The sequence below is a fragment of the Canis lupus genome, chromosome 6 (assembly GCF_003254725.2).
Source record: "Canis lupus dingo isolate Sandy chromosome 6, ASM325472v2, whole genome shotgun sequence".
Classification (NCBI taxonomy): Eukaryota; Metazoa; Chordata; class Mammalia; order Carnivora; family Canidae; genus Canis; species Canis lupus.
This window is the reverse complement of record NC_064248.1, coordinates 70,034,861-70,054,253: the sequence shown is the minus strand read 5'-3', so window position 1 is coordinate 70,054,253 and position 19,393 is coordinate 70,034,861. Positions and strand designations below refer to the sequence as shown.

General features: G+C 38.4%; 1 protein-coding gene across 5 annotated transcripts in view; it reads left to right on the top strand.

The window, feature by feature from the left end:
* Positions 1–19,393, top strand: part of ST6GALNAC3 (ST6 N-acetylgalactosaminide alpha-2,6-sialyltransferase 3) — a 523,767-nt gene that overhangs the window by 353,115 nt on the left and 151,259 nt on the right. Inside the window, exon 4 of one of the 5 annotated variants that reach the window (XM_035717862.2) lies at positions 6,539–6,719. The exons of the other annotated variants lie outside the window; for them this stretch is intronic. Within the exon in view, the coding sequence (XP_035573755.1) occupies positions 6,539–6,647 (109 nt within the window). The 3' untranslated portion in view covers positions 6,648–6,719. Of the gene's footprint in view, positions 1–6,538; positions 6,720–19,393 lie in introns of those variants that run through there. 5 annotated transcript variants of the gene reach the window in all.

The window sequence follows — 19,393 nt, the reverse complement described above, 5'->3', positions numbered from 1 at the left end:
CTTTGGAAATGTCTGAAGGTTTGCATAGTGACATAGTAACTCTGCCATAGGAATCCTCCCATGGTACCTATTCACCTAAACTATTGGTCTAGATAAGTGATGTCCAAGGGAGAGCATGAAATGTCATCTATCATTGGTTTTCCTGTGACAGCTAAGGGGAAAAGTGAGTCCTGGAGAAATTGTGTAATAAAGAGTCTTTGCAGAAGAGTTACTGTCAAAACTAAACTAAGCTGTTTCAAGAGACTCTTAACTCTCCCTATTATGTATAGCTTAAAATAAAACCTAATGTTCATAAATGAAAAAAGGAAGTTTGTTTAAAAAGGTTTGGGGCTTTGAAAAGCTATGCTTTATGTTTTCAATTTCTCCTTCTATGCTTCAGTAACTCTTCAGAATTTAGGAGCGTGAAAGGCATTTGGTTATTGCTGTAGGTTGAAGCACGTACTTTTACAAAAGTATACCATCTCGGCAACTCTTTATGTTCTCTCGTCTACCCACTCTCATTTCTATTCAGTTGACACTAAACCTATTTTTGCAACCAAATAGAGATACGATAGCATACATGGTGTTAGGAAAATCTGTACAGAATGTAGCTGTATTTTCCTTATCAGGATTCATGCAGTTAGTAACCTTTAGTTAACTGCTAATTAAATGTAAAGAATAGGGACTGAGTATCCAAAGGTAAATAAGACAAGGAGTTTATAACACACCAGACTCCTAACAAGCACCAAAATAGTGATATAAACAAGATCCTGTAATAGAAAAGCAGACAGAATTAATTCTGATTGATCAGAAGTAGCATCTACTTACCAGCAATGTGACTTTGGACACATTACTTAACCTTTATGTGCCTCACTTTTCTCTTCTACAGAGACGATAATAATAATCCCTCATAGAATTTAGTGGCTATTGAATTAGTTTTTATGTTGTAAGTGCTTACAACTGTCCTTGGTACTAAGTATGTACTCAATAGAATATACAGAAGATATGCTTTGCAAAGTATATTCTGGATTTTCAGGAGGAAAGATGAGAAGATTTCTCTGGCGGAGGTAACAGCTTGAGTAAAAACACACAGGCATCGAAGGTATGATGTATGCTGGAGGAATTCAGTGTTGGTAGAACTTTCTTTTGATGGAAAATGTTGAGAAGACTCCCTGGAAATGGCATCAGATTAGAGCGAGCATTGTGCATCAGATCAAGAAATTTGGACCTTGATGTTTTGTAAAAAAAAAAAAAAAGTGTAGCCAAAGAACCCAGTTAGAGTTACTAACTGGTTATTGCTACAGCCCAAGTTAGAGATGATGGGGTTGAGATAGAAACATGCCATCCATGGGAAGGCTACAAGGACCAGGATTTGAGAGCAGAGACCTTACCAAGGGCAGAATATCCACTACAGGTATATCCTTTCCCTTCTCTAGAAAATAGAATTATATTTGATAAAATCTTATTGTTCTTCATCAAATTCTGTTTTAGATTTTTACCTTCAAACCACCCAGGAACATGATAGCTTCATATATTATAATTAATTAATTTTATGACTCACTATTTAAAGTAAATGGAAGCTTTAAGCTTGTTTTTTTTTTTTTTGTTTTTTTTTTTTTTTTTCATGAGAGTCCCTGCCTGGCAGTAACTAGACAGAGAAAATAAGATAAAAGATGTACTTTTTTTTCAGGAGCCTTTGAGTAGAAAAAGAAAGAAAAAGCAACGTCAGTACCAGATCTTAAGGAAATATGAGAGAATGTGGGTTTGCACAACTTAAAAGACTGAACAAATGTGTATGTACCAATAGCAATTATTTTAATAATAATAAATATCATTTCTTAAATGCTTACTGTATGCCAGGCCCTGGCCCATGTATTATATATATTATCTCATGTGATCATCTCAGTAACCCTATGAGGCAGGTACAATTATTATCTTTGTTTTACAGGTAAGGAAAGTGAGCCTCGGAAATATTGTGTTGATTTTAGCCTAAGCTAGAGGGGAAGGAACTACTGGGGGGGAAATGTACTCAAAGCGAGATTCAAATGCGGAATTGGTTCTAGAGCTGACACACTTGCCTATACTGAGAGCGCCCAAAAAATATTAGCAGGAAAAACTGTGTGAAAAGCTTAAAAAATTCGCATTGAGACTGGGCCATTACCCTTTGCCAAGTGGGGTTCTTTTTCTGACCAAGGAAGGACATACCTTAGAAAGGTAAGCTTCCCTTAATAGCAGTCTCAGTCTTCAAAGTGTAATTTCTCTAAACAGCCCGTTGATGTTCTCTCACTTATCAACTTATTAGAGTCTTGTCACCCCATTTATGTTCTTCTAGTCTACTCTGGATAAGTACTAATATCCAGGGATGTAGAAGAAGAGGTGCAACCAAGTGGGACCCCTTGGTCCCACCTCTACGTCAGAGGTGAGAGACAGGGACGTCTAACTGTGGGTCCTGGGTTAGATGAAGTTACATCAGTTGTAGTTTCCCCTTCCATAAAACTAATTGATGGCCACTGTCCTATATGATCTGATGATTAATTAGTTCTAAATTTGCCACCTGGAATCTCTCTGCAAAAATTCTGCATTCCAAGCTGATTTATTTCTCCTACGCTTACTATCTCCTCTACAATGTGTGTACTTAGAGACTACACATTAATTTTCACATTTCCAGAAGCAAAACGTAAACACAGAGGTAAACTGATATTTCATAAATAATGTTGTATATGCTATAACCAAAAACAAATGATTTTCTGGTTTTGCTTTGTCTTGGAATATCCGTATCACTGATTGTTTTCATTCACATGACATGGTTCAGGGTTGACTAGATGGTTTTACTAGTTGGTTCTACTCTATACCTCCTCAGAAGTGGTCTGTGTTGGGATAGAACTCATCTCAGGCTTTTAGTGAGCCATGGTGTGGACTAGGGAAAAGGTATCTGCTTTTTGCCCAGTCAACCAGGGACAGATTATTGTTTTTTCCACCTGTTCTCAACAACAGATCTCTTATTTGATGGGAACCCCCGACTGGTCCCCAGCTTGGCATGATTCTCATGCCACCCAGCAGGGATCCTGCCTCAGTGGACATCTTGAAACACTGCTCCTTTTAGGGACCCTCTTTTGACTTTCGTTGACAGAATGTGACTTCCAGTCCAAGTATGTAGTTCTTTAATGAATGTAAGACTCAAAAAATTGAGTGGTAACAACTTGGCTATTCATCTTTCATCAGACTCCTGGGGAAATTCAGTCCTCACTTTTTTTTTTCCCCCACATAGGACTGATAAGGAAGAACAAAATGGGCCCCCTACCATGTTTAAGATCTTTTCTTTTTTTCTCCCTAAATTACTGGCTTTCTGTAACTTCCTTCTGTGATCTCTAACATCTCTAATGTCATAATTATGATTACTCAAGATTTCTCCTCCTTGAAGTCTCTATTTCTGAAGTCTTAAGAATGCCAGCTTGGTTTTATTCCAACACACTTACTGGTATACCTTTTAATTATAAGAGCCAAGAGTCTTGGCCAAACCAAAGCCAAAGGCAGACCTGTCACTGTTAATTCAAACAGTTCTTGGGACAAGTTAAGGCAGTGTGCTCCAACTTGGCTTTAAAGAGTGATGACTCTTTCAGTTCATTCAGCCTAGAATTGGAAGGGCTCTGCTCTTGTCTGCAGGATTCTGTGCAGAGCACGAGGCAGGAGTTCTCAGCATTGCTAACCAGGTCAGGGAAGTAACTCGTGACCCTCCATAGTTCCTAAACGCCTTTCTCCTTCCTTGCCCCACACCCACCAAGAATCCCTATCCCAAAAAGAATCTTCTTTTTCTATTTTGAATAGTTTGGAATCCCAACGTGTGAGGGAGATTATGGTTTAGCTTCTTTTGGGCCTTGCCAAGTTTTTAAAGCGCAGTCTGATGCTCTGTAAAAATTATTCTATAAATTTTAAAATAAAATGATATGAAAATGAAGATATGATTGAAAATAGCCTTCTGATCTTGCCTTATGCATTATGAAGAGGTCAGACTTCCACCCCAGAGAGATGTCGAGAGAACTATATTTCACATAAATGTTGTTTACTCTCCCTCTCTAGGAAACTCTATAATAGGTATAATTGGGCATATTAACAATTATGCAAGTATAGAAAATAGTGTTTCTAATTATTTCTCAACACAAATTTTCATTAAAGTGGTTTTATTAGAGTAGTTGAGCCCAATAGCTTCAAGTAAATGGAATGGACTATTTTTACAGAATCAGAAGCAAAGAAGTTGGCGCCCTCCTCGAGAAGGAAGGTTAGCTTTTAATTTATGATAGGCTTGGCCAACTGCAGACTTCACTGTATCCACACTCAGAGTTTTTCCCTACTAGTGACTCAACTAATGGCTGCCAGCATGGCAACCCTCTTCCGTATTCAACTCTATAAAAACAGATCAGATTATACAGCCTTAGAGTTAGATGAAAGGATATTTAGATTTCTTTCTCTATTTTTCTGAGGCTGAGGAAGGAAAACTTCCTGCATGCTTGAAGCATGTTCCCCAGTTTTCCCAGACAGCTTATACAACATTTGTTTACCCATTTATTTAACAATTTTTATTCAATACCAATTCTGGGACACCTACTGTGCTGAGACACGGTCCAATTAAAGACGGGCATGAAACATTGTAGAGAAATGGAGAAGCTTTGAGGAACCAGCTCATGACCAGCCTTGTATGTCCTTCTGATCCTGAAAATCCCTCGCAGATAACAATGGCAGTCATGTTGCCATGCATTTGCACAGAATCTTTATTTTCCAGAGTATTTTTTTGATTTTGATGTCATTGGATTCCTACATCCCCCCCTGTGAAATAAAGAGCAGGGGGTCTTTCTATCTCCTAATTATAAATAAAGAAAAAGCTTGGTCAAGGTCACATAGCTAGTAAGTAACAGAACAGCCATGAGAAGCCAGGCGGTAGATTCCTGAATCAAAACCCTGTCATCCTTCAGCCTCTGCTTATACACTTTGAGTGTAGGTGGTGGTATTCCCACTAATGACCTGCTTGCAAGTGCTTGTGCTCTGGAAGATGACAGGGTCACCCGTCTATCCCAGGTACTGCTCCACACAGTGCCTTCAACTTAGTGCTCAGCAGATGACTCAGCAGATGACTTTCTTTTCTTTCTTTCTTTCTTTCTTCTTTCTTTCTTTCTTTCTTTCTTTCTTTCTTTCTTTCTTTCTTTTCTTTCTTTCTTCTTTCTCTCTCTTCTTTCTTTCTTTCTTTCTTTCTTTCTTTCTTTCTTCTTCCTTCTTTCTTTCTTTCTTTCTTTCTTTCTTTCTTTCTTTCTTTCTTTCTTTCTCTTTCTTTCTTTTTCTTTTTGTTGGAATTCAATTTGCCAACATATAGCATATCACCCAGTGCTCATCCTGTCAAGTGCCCCCCTCAGTGCCCGTCACCCGGTCGGCAGATGACTTTCTATATGATGGGATTTTATACTGTTTGGACTTTATGTCGCAAGTCTCTCTCTCTCTCTTTTTTTTTTTTCCTTTGTGTAGAGAGGGAAACAAATGTGAAAAAAAAAATCAGTGAGGAGAAATCAGCTGGCCAACATGAGAGCAGAGATTAGTTTTTCTGATGAGTCCTTGCCCTCCTACATACTTAGGGATGCACCTACCTTTGCAGGGCCTCTCGGGTGCATGGGATGGTGTCTGGGCTCTGGTAGGGAGTCACTCATGTTTGTGTTGCCTCCTCCACTTTCCACCATTCCCTCTTCTCTGGAGACACGAACAGGGGAACAGCATCTACAATGAGCAGGGTCCCAGCAGGAAGCAGTTGTGGCTGACTTCGAACCTAACCCAGGGCAAGTCTTATGTCCTCTACTTATGAGACTAAATCAAGACTCCCTTCTTTTCATTATCAAGGACCCCAAACTTATGTGGGCTTCTCCCAGTTATCTCTACCTCAGAAAATTTTGGTCATCAAACTGTAATTCTTAAGCAGTCATTTTTCTATTTCTCCATGTTGTCCTTCAGGGGCATGCAAAAATGCCAAGCAGAGGTGCTGAGTTGTCTGAAATTACCAGTCCTGACTAGAGAATTCTATTAAAAGCAAGGAAATACACTGTTTTTACTAAGTATATACAATCTTATCATTGGCAAATCCAGAATTTCCATTAAGCTCTGTTAGCATTTGAAAATGGTTTTTGACCTTGGTCAGAACTTGGGAGCCACCCACCCTGGGTGGCTCAGCGGTTTAGCACCCAGCAATCCTGGGGTCCCGGGATCGAGTCTCTCATTGGGCTCCCTGCATGGAGTCTGCTTCTCCCTCTGCCTGTGTCTCTGCCTCTCTCTGTGTCTCTCATAAATAAATAAAATCTTAAAAAAAAAAAAAAAAAAAAAGAACTTGGGAGACTACGGAGAACCATTTAGGATGTGATGGGAGCATCTCCTCCAGAAAGCCTGCCCCGATGCCCGTGTTGGGCCAAGTGTGTTGGAGAACTCAGCTTACAACAATCTCCGTGGTATCCGAAGTGTAGTCCCAGACCAGCAGCATCAGCATGTCCCAAGAACGTCTTAGAAATATAAATTCTTGCCTCCCTCCCAGACCTGTTAACCAGGTGTGGCATGGGGCCCTGCAATCTTTGTTGAAACAAGCTAGCCCTCCGTGTGACTCTGATGCATGCTCAAGTTTGAGAACCCCTGCATCTTACTGACGAACAGATCATATAAGATGGTCGGCTTATATGCGTGCCTCCACTCCACGCTGGACCAGAAGTCGTTTGCAGGTAAGGACCATTTCTTTTTGTATCTGTGTGTGTGTGTGTGTGTGTGTGTGTGTGTGTTAAAAAATAGGATCATACAGGAAATACAGCTGTAACCTGCTCTTATTCCCCACCCCCCCAACAACACATAATGAACATTTTTGTGATATGGTATTTGATGGCTGGGTAGCATTTGGTTATATCAAACTTTCTTTAATTCTCTAATATTGGACAGAATGGAGTTCTTTTTAAAATTAATTCTTTATGAAACTAATGCATGCATATACTTAAAAATCTGTTTAAAAATAGCAGCCCATCCACTCCTCCCCACACTTCATTATTACCTGTAGAAGCAAGGCCTTCATGTACCTTTAGATGGTGCTATTTATATCCGCGTTTCTAGTGCCCACTTCAGCAGCACGTATATACCCATGTCTCTAAATAACATACATATACTTCTCTGATGTCTTGAGTTTAGACATTTGCTATGAAATTCCTGGGCTGGCAGTTGAGAATTCATCTCCCTCACATCCCCACATATGCTCTTTACCCATTCTTCTAATACAGCTTTATCATAATTTTTAGTTAATGCAAAAGTTCAATATTTAAAACTGTATGACTGTTACTCATTGCAAAGCCAAGAAGTATGCCATGGTTACATTTCTTTTCTTGAAAAACTTTTTTTTTTTTTTTGGATGATTTTAGTTCCTTAGTATTCTCACTGACACAGTTTTCTAAATAATCCATCCACATTTCCATATGCACGTCATTTTGCCCCCCTAATATGCAAACACTGTGCCACGTCTGGACAGATTGTCCTAGAGGCCTCTTGTGTGATTGTCATTACAGGATCCCCATGTGACATTTGTTGTTGGATGCTCGCTCCTGGATCCTTTTCTTCCTCTTTCTCGGTTAGTGTCCTCATTTTGTTAAATCAGATCTTCCAGAAGCTTCCTAAGAAAGAGTGGATTAAAAAGATAAGGTTTTTTTGCATTTTTGTCTGGAACAGTCTTCATTCTACCTTCACACTGGATTGGTAGTTTGATTGCATATAGAAATTAACTGGGAGGCCTTTCCCTAAGAATTTTGTAAGAACTGTTCCATCATTTTCTAGTTGGGAGGTCTGATACGATTTTCATTTTTTTTCCTTCCTTGTGCCTGACCTGTTTTTTTCTCATTAGAAACTGTTAAAAATTTATATTCGTCTCTGGAGTTATATTAGTGTGTTATGCTTTTTTTTTTTTTTTTAAGTGGATTGTACTGAGGCTTCAGGAAGCAATTGGAATATGGAGACTCCAATTTGTTCTGCTCTGGGAAATTTTCTTGAATTATTTCTTTGATAATTTCATACTATCCATTTTTTTGGTTCTTTTTCTGGAACTTCTATTAATTTTGTACTAGATGTAGGTTTATTCTCTAGATTTCTTTTTACCTTTTACCTCTTTGTTCTTTTTTTCTGCTTTCTGGCAGATTCACTTAAATGTACATGCAAATTACTAGGTTTTAAATATTCAGCTATTAAAATTTTCATTTTCAGGGACACCTTGGTGGCTCAGTGATTGAGCATCTGCCTTCAGCCTAGGGCATGATCCCAGGGTTCTGGGATCGACTCCCACATCCAGCTCCCCACAGGGAGCCTGCTTCTCCCTCTCCCTATGCCTCTCCCTCTCTGTGTCTCTCATGAATAAATACATAAAATCGTTTTTAAAAATTTCATTTTCAAGAGTTCTTTTGCATTCTCAATTGTTTCTGTTTCCTAGCTACCTGTTCTTGTTTTACAGACGCAATGTTTTTTTCTTATTTACATGATGTCATTACATTTTCTTCAGTTCCTGCACATATTATATATGCATATTGTTTTTTTATTATTTCCTTTTTTCTGATTGTTCTGATTTTTGGCTTTTATTTTGTAAGCTTTCCTCAATTTATGGCAACCTCTGCTGCTGATTTATATTTAAGAATAATACAAAGAATTAAGTCTGATTGAAAGTTGTGTATTGCATGGAGCGTTTTGTGTTCACTGTAGCTTGAGCTTGCTGAGCCAGCTTTTTTGGGAGGACTCCTAATTTGTACATGTAGATTTTACTTTAGGGAGATACTTAACGTCTCCAGAAAACACTCCAATCACCTGGGGACACAATGTGATTGCCAGGGGGCTGAGGATCACCCCATTCTGTATGCAGATTCAGGGTTTTCAGCCACAAGGTTTCATCCCCACTTTCCATTATTCCTACCATTCTCTTTGTTTCAATTACACTGGAGAATTCTTTGCCTCTTTTCTGGGAGAGGAGTGCAGCTGCATCACGATTCTCTAAGTACAGACTTTGAATCAGTACTGTATCTCTCTCTCTTAGCTTGCCATTTTGCTTTGCCTTTTCGAGTGTATCTTGGATTCTTAGTCTGACTGTTTCTAACCCTATAAATGAAAAATTGCTTAAGTGTTCAGAGCCACCTTACCTTTCTCTATAAAATATAAACCTCACGGGGACATCGTAAGGATGGGATCAATTATGTATGTAAAAACACTTTGCAAACTCAATATAAAGAACAATATAATTCTGCAACAAGACTGACTTCTCAGTGTGGTACTAGAGGGGGCCCTCATACTTTTCCACTGGCATGCCCAGTGCTGCACTTCTGTAGTTTACAAAGTGCTTTTACATATTCTTAAAGGCTGGGGAGAATGAACTTGCCCCTGCAGAAGCTGGAAGCTAGTAAGCAATTGCTTTTAAGTCTTGTATAACCTTAAAAATACATGTAGATATTGCATCTTCTTCCATAATGTATCTGTTTTAATATAAAAGTAATGTTCTTAGATCCCTTATCATGGAGTGAAACTGACAGTTCAGAAAGATGTACCATATTATTTCTGGGATTTATATACCTCCTGGCATGTTGGTAAATATCCCTGGGAGCGCACATACCTATGCTTAAGTTGTACCGAAACAACCTGTAAGCCATCAGCTCTGAGGAATGAAGTTCCTTCCATTTTCTTGCTTTGAAACTTGAATTCAAGATGGGCTGGCAAATTAAAATAGTGCCCTTAGACAATAAAGCATCACTGTCTAATAGAGAAATATGGGGAAAGAATGAAATTGATTGTGGGCTGCTGAGGGGAGTAGCTTATTACATTTATGTAAACATGCTTGCTCCCTGTTGCTACTCAAAATAATAAAAAATGCCAGGGGAGCGGAGAAGAAAATTAGCAGTGTTTCTGTATTGCAGGGGAGAAAAGTGGTGACACTGGGAGCAGAAATTATAAGCCATGTTTGCTTAAATGAATAGAGATAACAAAATGTGAACTTTGTTGAGTACACAAAGTCTGATTTATTTTCTGTGTCCACTACAAGGAGTAGTATCCCATAATGATTACTTTAGAATGGAAAAACTGGCCTCTTCTGTAAGATGTTTTAATATTGGTGGTATATGGGGTGGTTCCCAGAAGTTTTCCCCTTCCTTGATCTCCACCAGTCTCCTCTCAGGCATTCTATGTAAATACCCAGTCTAAATGAAAACCATATTCCTGTTTAGCAAACACAATTTTGATGCAGAGCTTCTAGAGCCCTTTCAGACATACTGCTACCCGTAAGCACTTCCCTCAGTTCTATTAAAAACTTCTGGAATTGCCATGAGGGTGTGTGTGTGTGTGTGTGTGTGTGTGTGTGTTAAAATACACATTGCATAAAATTTACCATTGTAACCATTTTAAAGTGTACAATTCATTGCTATTTAGTATATTTACAATGTTGTGCATCCATCACTACTGTCTAGTTTCAGACCATTTCATCACCCCAGAGGAAGAGCCATTCCCATTAAAATGGTTGCTCTCTATTCCTCCCCCAGCCCCTGGCAATCACTTACTATCTGTTTTCTATCTCTATGAAATTGCTTATTCTGGATATTTCCTATAAATAGAATCATATGGTTATACGGCCTTTATGTGTCTGGCTCTTTTTCATTTAGCATGCTGTGTTCAAGATTCATCCATGTTCTAGCATATCTCAGTGCTTCATTCCTTTTTATGGTTGAATAAGATACTCTATTTTGTTCATCCATTCATCAGTTGATGGACGTTTGAATTGTTTTCAGCTTTTGGCTGTGGTGAATAGTGCTGCTATGAACTTTTTCAAAAAAAAAGATCTCTTTGCTCACACACCAGTTTTCAATTCTTTGGGGTATATACCTAGGAATGGTATTGCTAGGTCATACGATAGTTCTATGTTTAATTTATTGAAGGACTGCCAAATTGTTTTCTACAGTGACTGCAGTATTGTACATTCCTACTGGCAGTGTTTGAGGGTTCCAATTTCTCTATATCCTTGCAGACACATATTCTTTTCTTTTCTTTTCTTTTTTTTTCTTTTCTTTTCTTTTCTTTTCTTTTCTTTTCTTTTCTTTTCTTTTCTTTCTTTTCTTTTCTTTTCTTTCTTTCTTTCTTCTTTCTTTCTTTCTTTCTTTCTTTCTTTCTTTCTTTTTTTCTTTTTTTTTTTAATAGCCATCCTAATCTATGTGAGGTGGCATCTCACTGTAGTTTGGGCTTGCACGTCCATAATGAATAATGACATTGAGCATCTTTTCATGTGCACATTGGCCATTTATATATCTTTTTTTGGAGACATGTCACATCTTTTGCCCATTATTTTAATTGGGTTGTTTGTCTTTGTGCCATGATGTTTTAAGCATAAAACTTGAGACAAATGGAAGCTGCTGATCAGTCATTGTATTAGAAATCACACAATTTGAAAAACTCTCAGTGATACATTTTGCTAAGTTTTTTGTCCCCAATTCACTAAGAAGTCCCTTTCTCATTAATTTCCCTTTGATCATTGGTCCTCTGGCTCTATCTGTCAAGAAGTAAGCCAATCTTTGATTGCAACAAATAAATGAGACACTGCGGAACCAAGTCTCACTGTTGCATCTGAAGTTTGATCAATGAGGGTTTCTAGGAGTCTGCATTGCTGTCAAAGACAATTGCTGAATGGGCCTGACTCCATTATTTTTCATTTGCATTAGCAATTGCTCTACGCAGTAACAAGATTATAAACCTAACCAGCATCCTGTTATCTTTTATTTATTTGATTTAATATAGAAATAGAGTCTTTTAAAGAGCATTTACTTTTCTTCTTCACATCACTAAAATCATTCTCAATGGAAACAGCCTGATAATGTGGGTGATTTTTTTTTTTTTAGAATCACTAGGTGGGAGACTCAGAATTTCTGATTTTGTTTAAGCTTTTTGGGTTGATGGATAAGAGAAGGAATGGTAGCAGATTTTACAGTGGTTAGATTAGGCTTCTGTGGATTTTGAGTAGGATGAGTGGAAGTAATACAATCATTTTATCTGAATGTCTTATTTATTGAAGTAAGATCATAGCACAAAAAGATCTAACTTAGGAAAACTGGAAGTGGAAATTGAATCTTGACAGTCAAGATTGGTCATTGTCTTATTTAATATGGTTCTGCTTTTTTCTTCTCACCTACAAAATTGTTCTTTATGAACCTCTGTATCTGCTCGTAGTTCATACCCTCCATGGAATTCTCTAACTATGCAAAACACATGGTGATCAGTGATCAGTTATCATTTGAATCTTAGTACAACTTTAATAAGCTGTGTTTTATATTTAAGTAGTTTCTCCCCTGGTGGTTGCCCATGGCAGACTTTGGAGTTTGATAGCGCTTCCTTCTTTATCTTACATTTCATCTCTAAGTAATTATATCCTGTGCCCTTAAGCCTCAAAAACATCAAAATATTTAAAATTACACAATTAAACACTTCAGACAACAGTATTAAAGCTCAGGAAAAGAACTCCAGACCAAAAGTGCATCATGCTGGAGCCTTTATTCCAGGTCCTTCTTCTCTAAAGACTTCAGGCTGTGGTCTCTGTCCTAGCATGAGCATCTCCCAACCTTGTGACAAGTTCAGAAGACCCAGCTTCAAAGTCAGGATACCATTTTACAAGGAAGCTCTTACTACCAACATTGAGAAGAAAAAAGAATGAAGCTCTTGATGTTGACAATGATACTGTTGGATTCTTGTTTTCTGTGCTTGGCACCTTATTGGATATAATCCCACTTAATCCTTCCTGTAACCCTGCTAGGTGTGTGGTATTGCTCTTTCATTTTACAGGTGGAAGGAGTGAGGCTCAGAAGGTTGTTCAAAGTCACTGAGATCATAAAGGCAGAATAAAGATACAGAGCTGGGTTACCCTGACTGCAACCCTGAAAATGCAAGCTGGACAGGTTCTTAAAGGTACCTAGCATGTCTTGAGCATGGCCTCCCCTAGGCAGTGCACCTGACTTTTCCAGGTGGGCTGACCCCACTGCCTCCTTTTGCTCGGCACCCTGTGTATCTAGAGCAACTGTTGCCATCCATATGGTAATTATCTCTATACTTGTCTCCATCTTCCCAGATCATGAACTTCTGTTGAGCATAGGCACTGTGTCTTTTATCTCTGGACAACACAGAGCAGGAACTCAAAAGTTTGTGGAATGAATGATTGAATTAATAGGGGGAAATTAATGTATGGAACTGAATTAATAGATTGTTTTCTGCTCTCACTCTTGCGGTTTATAATATAAAATTGGCCCAGCCATCTCCATAGGCTCTGGATAAATTACCTCTTGTTTTTCTCCTCAGTTTATTCACTCCCTATCATTTCATTTTTTAGGCAGACTTGTGTTTTCTTATTTTCCACAAATGGCACTTATATATGAGCTAAACCAAATCAGGCCTTTTAAAACTATAGGTCTCTACCCATTAGTGGGTCTTGAAATCAATTTAGTAGGTGGCAGTCAGCACTTTTTTTAAAAGCAAAAAAAACAGACTACAAAAGAATACAGCTTATCAGTATGCATGACACATAGAAAGACACAGTATTTGTTTTAGATGAATGGGTAAATAGGGAATACATATATATCAATAGTACTGATTAACTATCATATACTAAGGCATGTTTTAAACAGAGCAAATGCATATTGGCATTTAAGGCAGTGTATTTCAAAATGTTTAACCACTATCTACGTTAAGAAAAACATTTTACATTGTGACGCAATATATATCTGAGTGTGTACTAGATTACTAGGTGAGGTGTATTGCTACTGTTTGAAGTACACTGTCCTAAATGACATCCTAGTGTTTGACTTGTGGTCAAACATCCCTTGTCCTACTTACATAATTCTGAAGGGTCACCTGGCTGGCTCAATTGGTAGAGCATATGACTCTTGATCTTGGGGTTGTATGTCCGAGCCCCACATTGGGTGTAGATATTACTTAAAATCCAAAAAAAAAAAAAACAGCTCCTGAAGTTTTCCTTTTAGTCAGCTTTTGTAAAAATATGGCCAAGGTTAAAACTAAAACACAAAAATGGACGCGTAGATCAATGGAACAGAATAGAAAACCCATACATGGATCCACATTACATGGTCAACTCATCTTCAACAAAGGACGAAAGAATATGCAATGGGGAAAAAATGTCTCTTCAACAAATGGTGTTGGGAAAACTGGACAGCTACATGCAAAAGAATGAAACTGGACTACTTTCTTACAGCACACACAAAAATAAATTCAAAAATGGATTAAAGACCTAAATGTGAGACCTGAAACCACAAAAATCCTAGAAGAGAACACAGGCAGTAACTTCTTTGGCATAGGCTATAGCAACTTCTTTCTAGATTTGTGTCCTGAGGCAAGAGAAGCAAAATCAAAAATAAACTATTGGGACTACATCAAAATAAAAAGCTTCTGTACAACAAAGGAAACCATCAATAAAACTGAAAAGCAACCTATAGAATGGGAGAAGATATTTCCGAATGATATATCTGATAAACAGTTAGTGTCCAACATATTTAAAGAACTTCTAAAACTCAACACCTCCAAAAAACAAATAATCCAATTAAAAATGGGCAGAAGGTATGAATAGACATTTTTCTAAAGAAGACATCCAGATAGCCAACAGACACATGAAAAGATGCTCAACATCACTCATCAGCAGGGAAATCCACATCAAAACTACAGTGAGATATCACCTCACACTTGTCAGAAAGGCTAAAATCAAAAACACGGGAAACAACAGATGTTGGCAAGGATGTGGAGAAAGCGGAACCTTCTTGCACTGTTGATGGGAATGCAAACTGATGCAGCCACTCTGGAGAACAGCATGGAAGTGCCTCAAAAGTGAAAAATAGAGCTACCCTATGACCAGCAATCACACTACTAAGTATTTATCCAAAGAATACTAAAATACTAATTCAAAGGGATACGTGCACCCCTATGTCTTTAGCAGCATTATCTACAATAGCGAAATTATGGAAAGAGCCTAAGTATCTGTACATTGATGAATGGATAAAGAAGCTATGGTATATATATATATATATACACACACACCATGGAATAAGAAAGCCATAAAGAAGAATGAAATCTTGCCATTTACAACAACGTGGTTGGACCTAGAGAGTATATACTAAGCAAAATAAGTCAGTCATAGAAGGACAAGTAACCATACAATTTCACTAATATGTGGAATTTAGGAAACGCAACAAATGAGCAAAGGGAGAAAAAAGAGAAAGAGAGGGGCAAACCAAGAAACAGGCTCATAACTATAGGGAACAAACTGATGGTTACTAGAAGGGAGGTGGGTAGGGGGAGGGGCTAAATAGGTGATGGGAATTAGGAGGGCACTTGTGATGAGCACTGGGTGCTGTATAGAAAGAAGTGTTGAATCACTATATTGTACACCTGGAGCTAATATTTCACACTGCATGTTAATTAACTAGAATTTAAATAAAAACATAAAAACATGGCCAAGGTTTAGGAAATGTAATCCCAGGACAACTATTTTAACATCATCTGATCAAAAGCAAAAATACTATAGATAATTTTAATAGGAAAAAGCGTAAACATTTTTTAAGTTTTCTAATAGTGGAAGCTTACCTTTAAATTTGCAGACTTATTCCATTTTGTCCTCTTCTTTACATTTGCTCCTCCAAGTGTTTACATGAAAGCACCACTCCTTTAGGTAAATTGTGGAGGCTCCCTTTATATCAGTCAATAGTGTTAATATAGGATTTAAACTTGAACTTGCTGTGAAGGAGCCAAACTTTGCTGTGGAATGCATTCATGTGCAGAGCTGCCTTGCACAGCTCATTGGAGATAAGACAGTTTTGACTTCATGTGCCAAACTTTTGTCACTTTGTCTATTTTCATGTTTCTCTGTGACTCTGCGGAGACAAGCTTTTGATCGTTTTAGTGGCAAATTGAAAATATTCTTTAAAAATCTAATATTGAAGTGAATGTCCAAGCAATACTGCTCTTCCTAAAACAAATATTTGTTGAGTGCTTATTCTGAGCTAGGCACTTGTTGGACAACCAGGTACAAAAGCAAGCAAGACACAATCCCTGTTCTAAAGAACTGTCTGTTCTCACTGCCTTCCTACTCTAGGATTTGCTTTCATCTTACCTGGGTCTGTGGGTAGGCTCAAGATCTTCCATTTGCTGCCCCCACCCCCCTACCCCCCAAGCCACTCTATACCCTTCACCTTGCTCTCTGTCCTGGAGGTTGACCTCTATAGATGACAGCCAACAGCTCTCTAGCTCCCTGGACTTTGGTTGTGTTTAGCCAGTGGGAGTACTAGCAGAAGACCAGTAAGAAGGAGGAGAGTGAGGTTGGAGTATTTTTTTCTCCCAGATACCTCCTTGCAAGTTCACTCTAGGCTGGGTTTATTGCCCTTGCCAAAATTACACCTTCTTCAGATGCCCTCTCCATACAGCTGTTTCTTTCTATCTTCCTAGTGACCCCCTCCCCCTCCTCATGTTCCTCCAGCCCTCCCCCCCACCAACTGTTGCCCAGCACTATCCATCATGGCCTATAGCACTATCTATCATGGCTTTGCCACACCACGCCCACACTTCCTAAGTTATCCTTTCAGCACTCTGTACCTTGACTGAGCACTACTTTAATTCTAAACATCTTCTTTAAGATCTTTTCATTCTTCCAACTTAATGCCTTAGCTAAGTTTCTGACACACACAGCTGAAACAATTTCAAGAGACTTATTTATTTTTTATATCTGTTTCCAGGAAGTCATCTTATTAATCAATATGGAAAGGTATTTAAAACCACAACCTCTGGTTCCTACAAATATATTTTATCTCTATCCAATTGATACCGTTGAAAAGCTCAATAAATATTTGTCATTGTGGGTGATGCTGATCACGACCCATGTAATGGTCGTAGCCTTCATTGTTAATTACCTGCTTCATTAGGCTTTGCGGTGAGTTTCCTGGGAGGAAGGGTCTTGCAGGAGAGCAAGAGAACTCACCATCTTGCTAACAAATTTGCCACACCCCTCCCCCCCTTGTGAGTCCTAGTTGAGTGTTGCTATCTACTCTCAGGGAAGATGGTAAAAGAATGAGCTAATTATTTAAACCCCTGGCAACAGCAATAGCAGAATCAGTGGCCACTTACTCATTGCCTGCTGTCTGCCAGGCATTGTACTCTACAGGCATCATACTAGAATCTTTAAATTATCATCTTACTTAATCGTTGCAATTACTCTGTGAGGCAGCTCCTTATTCCATTTTATAGACAGAGAAGCCAGGAGTTGAAGAGGATAGGTGACTTGTCCAGGGTTGCACAGCTAGCTTCAGAACAGAGATTTGAACTCAGGCCCATGTGACTCAAGTGTTCTTTCCATTGTTTCATCTCTCAAAAGCCTCTTTGTGCCATTAACTTTGCAAAGGTCACATTTGCCATCATGTTTGATTTCATCAAAGCTTTTATATTTTTTTTAAGATTTATTTTATTTATTTGAGAAACACAGAAAGAGAGAGAGGGAGAGAGAGAGAACACAAGCAGAGGGAGAGGCAGAAGGAGAGGGACAAGCAGATTCCTCACCGAGTGTGGGGCCCAACGTAGGGCTCCATCCCAGGACTCCGGGATCTTGAACTGAGCAGAAGGCAGTCAGTTGACTCAGGTGCCCCTAAATACATATTTTTTAATCAGGCATTCTATAAATTGAAAAAAAAAATCTGACTGGGATTCATCTCCTTCCCTTCCAACGGTACAAGAGTAGAGAGCATGAAGTTTGATGGAGAGGGAGAAAGAATAAATGAACCACATCTTAACAAAGGACCTGGAGAACCCTCAAGTGAATAACAATCAAACATTGAATTTTCTGCATTTTAGATGTTGACTGACTCACCCTGTGACCTGATGAGACTTTCTCCTGGTTCCAGATTTTGAACTTGTGTCCTTGGAGAATAAAGACTTTCCCATTGACTGGCTGAGTCACTTCTCTGTGGTTTTAGAAGAATCCTCCCCTACACTTTATTCCCTTGGAAGCAAGCACTTCCCAGATTTTCTGCATTCGGATGAGGGACTTGGGCTAAAAGAAAAGAGAAAGCCAACAAGTCTATCCGAAAACTGTCAGTACCATCTCGATGGGGAGTTATGATGTTTTGACTTCAATAAAAAGGCAAAAGAAAGCCAGCCAGCCAGTTATAAATTTAATTTATGAAAATAATACCACATGCCTAAAGCATCCAACAGTACAGCCATTGATTCTTCTTTCTCGTTCCATGGGGAGCCATTGCTGTGTTTGATATGGTGAACTTCAAATTGTCTTACTTTATCATTTAAATGTCATATCAGCCCTACACTGAGCTGAGGAGCTGCGCACTTCCTGGGGAAAGACAGGAGAGTGGTTTTCACTTCTTTTATGAAAAAATATTACTTGGTTGACAGATTTTCTCTGTTGGTGAGGGTTGTTGTTGCTTTTTCTTAATGTTTTTTCCTTCTCCTCTGTTTTCACCACATTGCATTTCCTCAGTCCTGCGTGAGGCACTGAGAAAGGGTAAATCGTGATGATCCAGGTCTCTGGTCTTTCCTAACCTCTGGGATTATTTTCTTGAACACAGTTGTTGGGAAGTCAGCTGTTACCTGCCAGAAAATAAAACAACCACTTTTTCATCACAAGTTAAATAAACATAGAAAAATCAGCATTCTACAAGGACCATTAGCTTATGCATCACTGTAAAATGCTTTATGACTCTTGGTATAAGGGATGCTCGTATAAAAATAAATTGTGTCGTAACAAACATTTCTCCCTGTCATGGTTTGTAATAGCCCTAATATCAAATAAATCTAGGTTGAATATTGTTAGTCTCCTGAAAAACCAACCTTCAGTTTCAGATAGTTGGGTTAAATCACTGTGGTGATGACACAGTCTAAGACATAAGGAGATACAAACTTACATCAACTTCCTAGATCATCTTTTATTTAGAAGAGGAGAGAGGTCTCAATGAACAGAAATTGCTCTGGAGTGACCCATTTTATTTATGTATCTGTTTATTCTGACTACTACTTCGCACATGGTGCCAAGGAGCATCCTATACATAGCACCCCGGGGTTCTTGAGAGAGCAACCCACAGAAATACATAGATTAAAAACCATAAGCAGTTACCATTTTACATCTGTCAAAATAGAAATCATTTTTAAAGTGTAGCAGTCACTGCTGGTAAAATACTGGTGAAACTACAAAACTCATATCCTACTGTAGCAATGTAAACGCTTCAGAAAGGCTTTCAGCACACATAAAAATGTCCATATCCTTTGATGCTATATTTACACTTCTGGGAATTTAGCCTAAGGAAATCATTTACAAGAAGAGAAACAAAAGCTAGAATGTTCATTGCAGAATTTT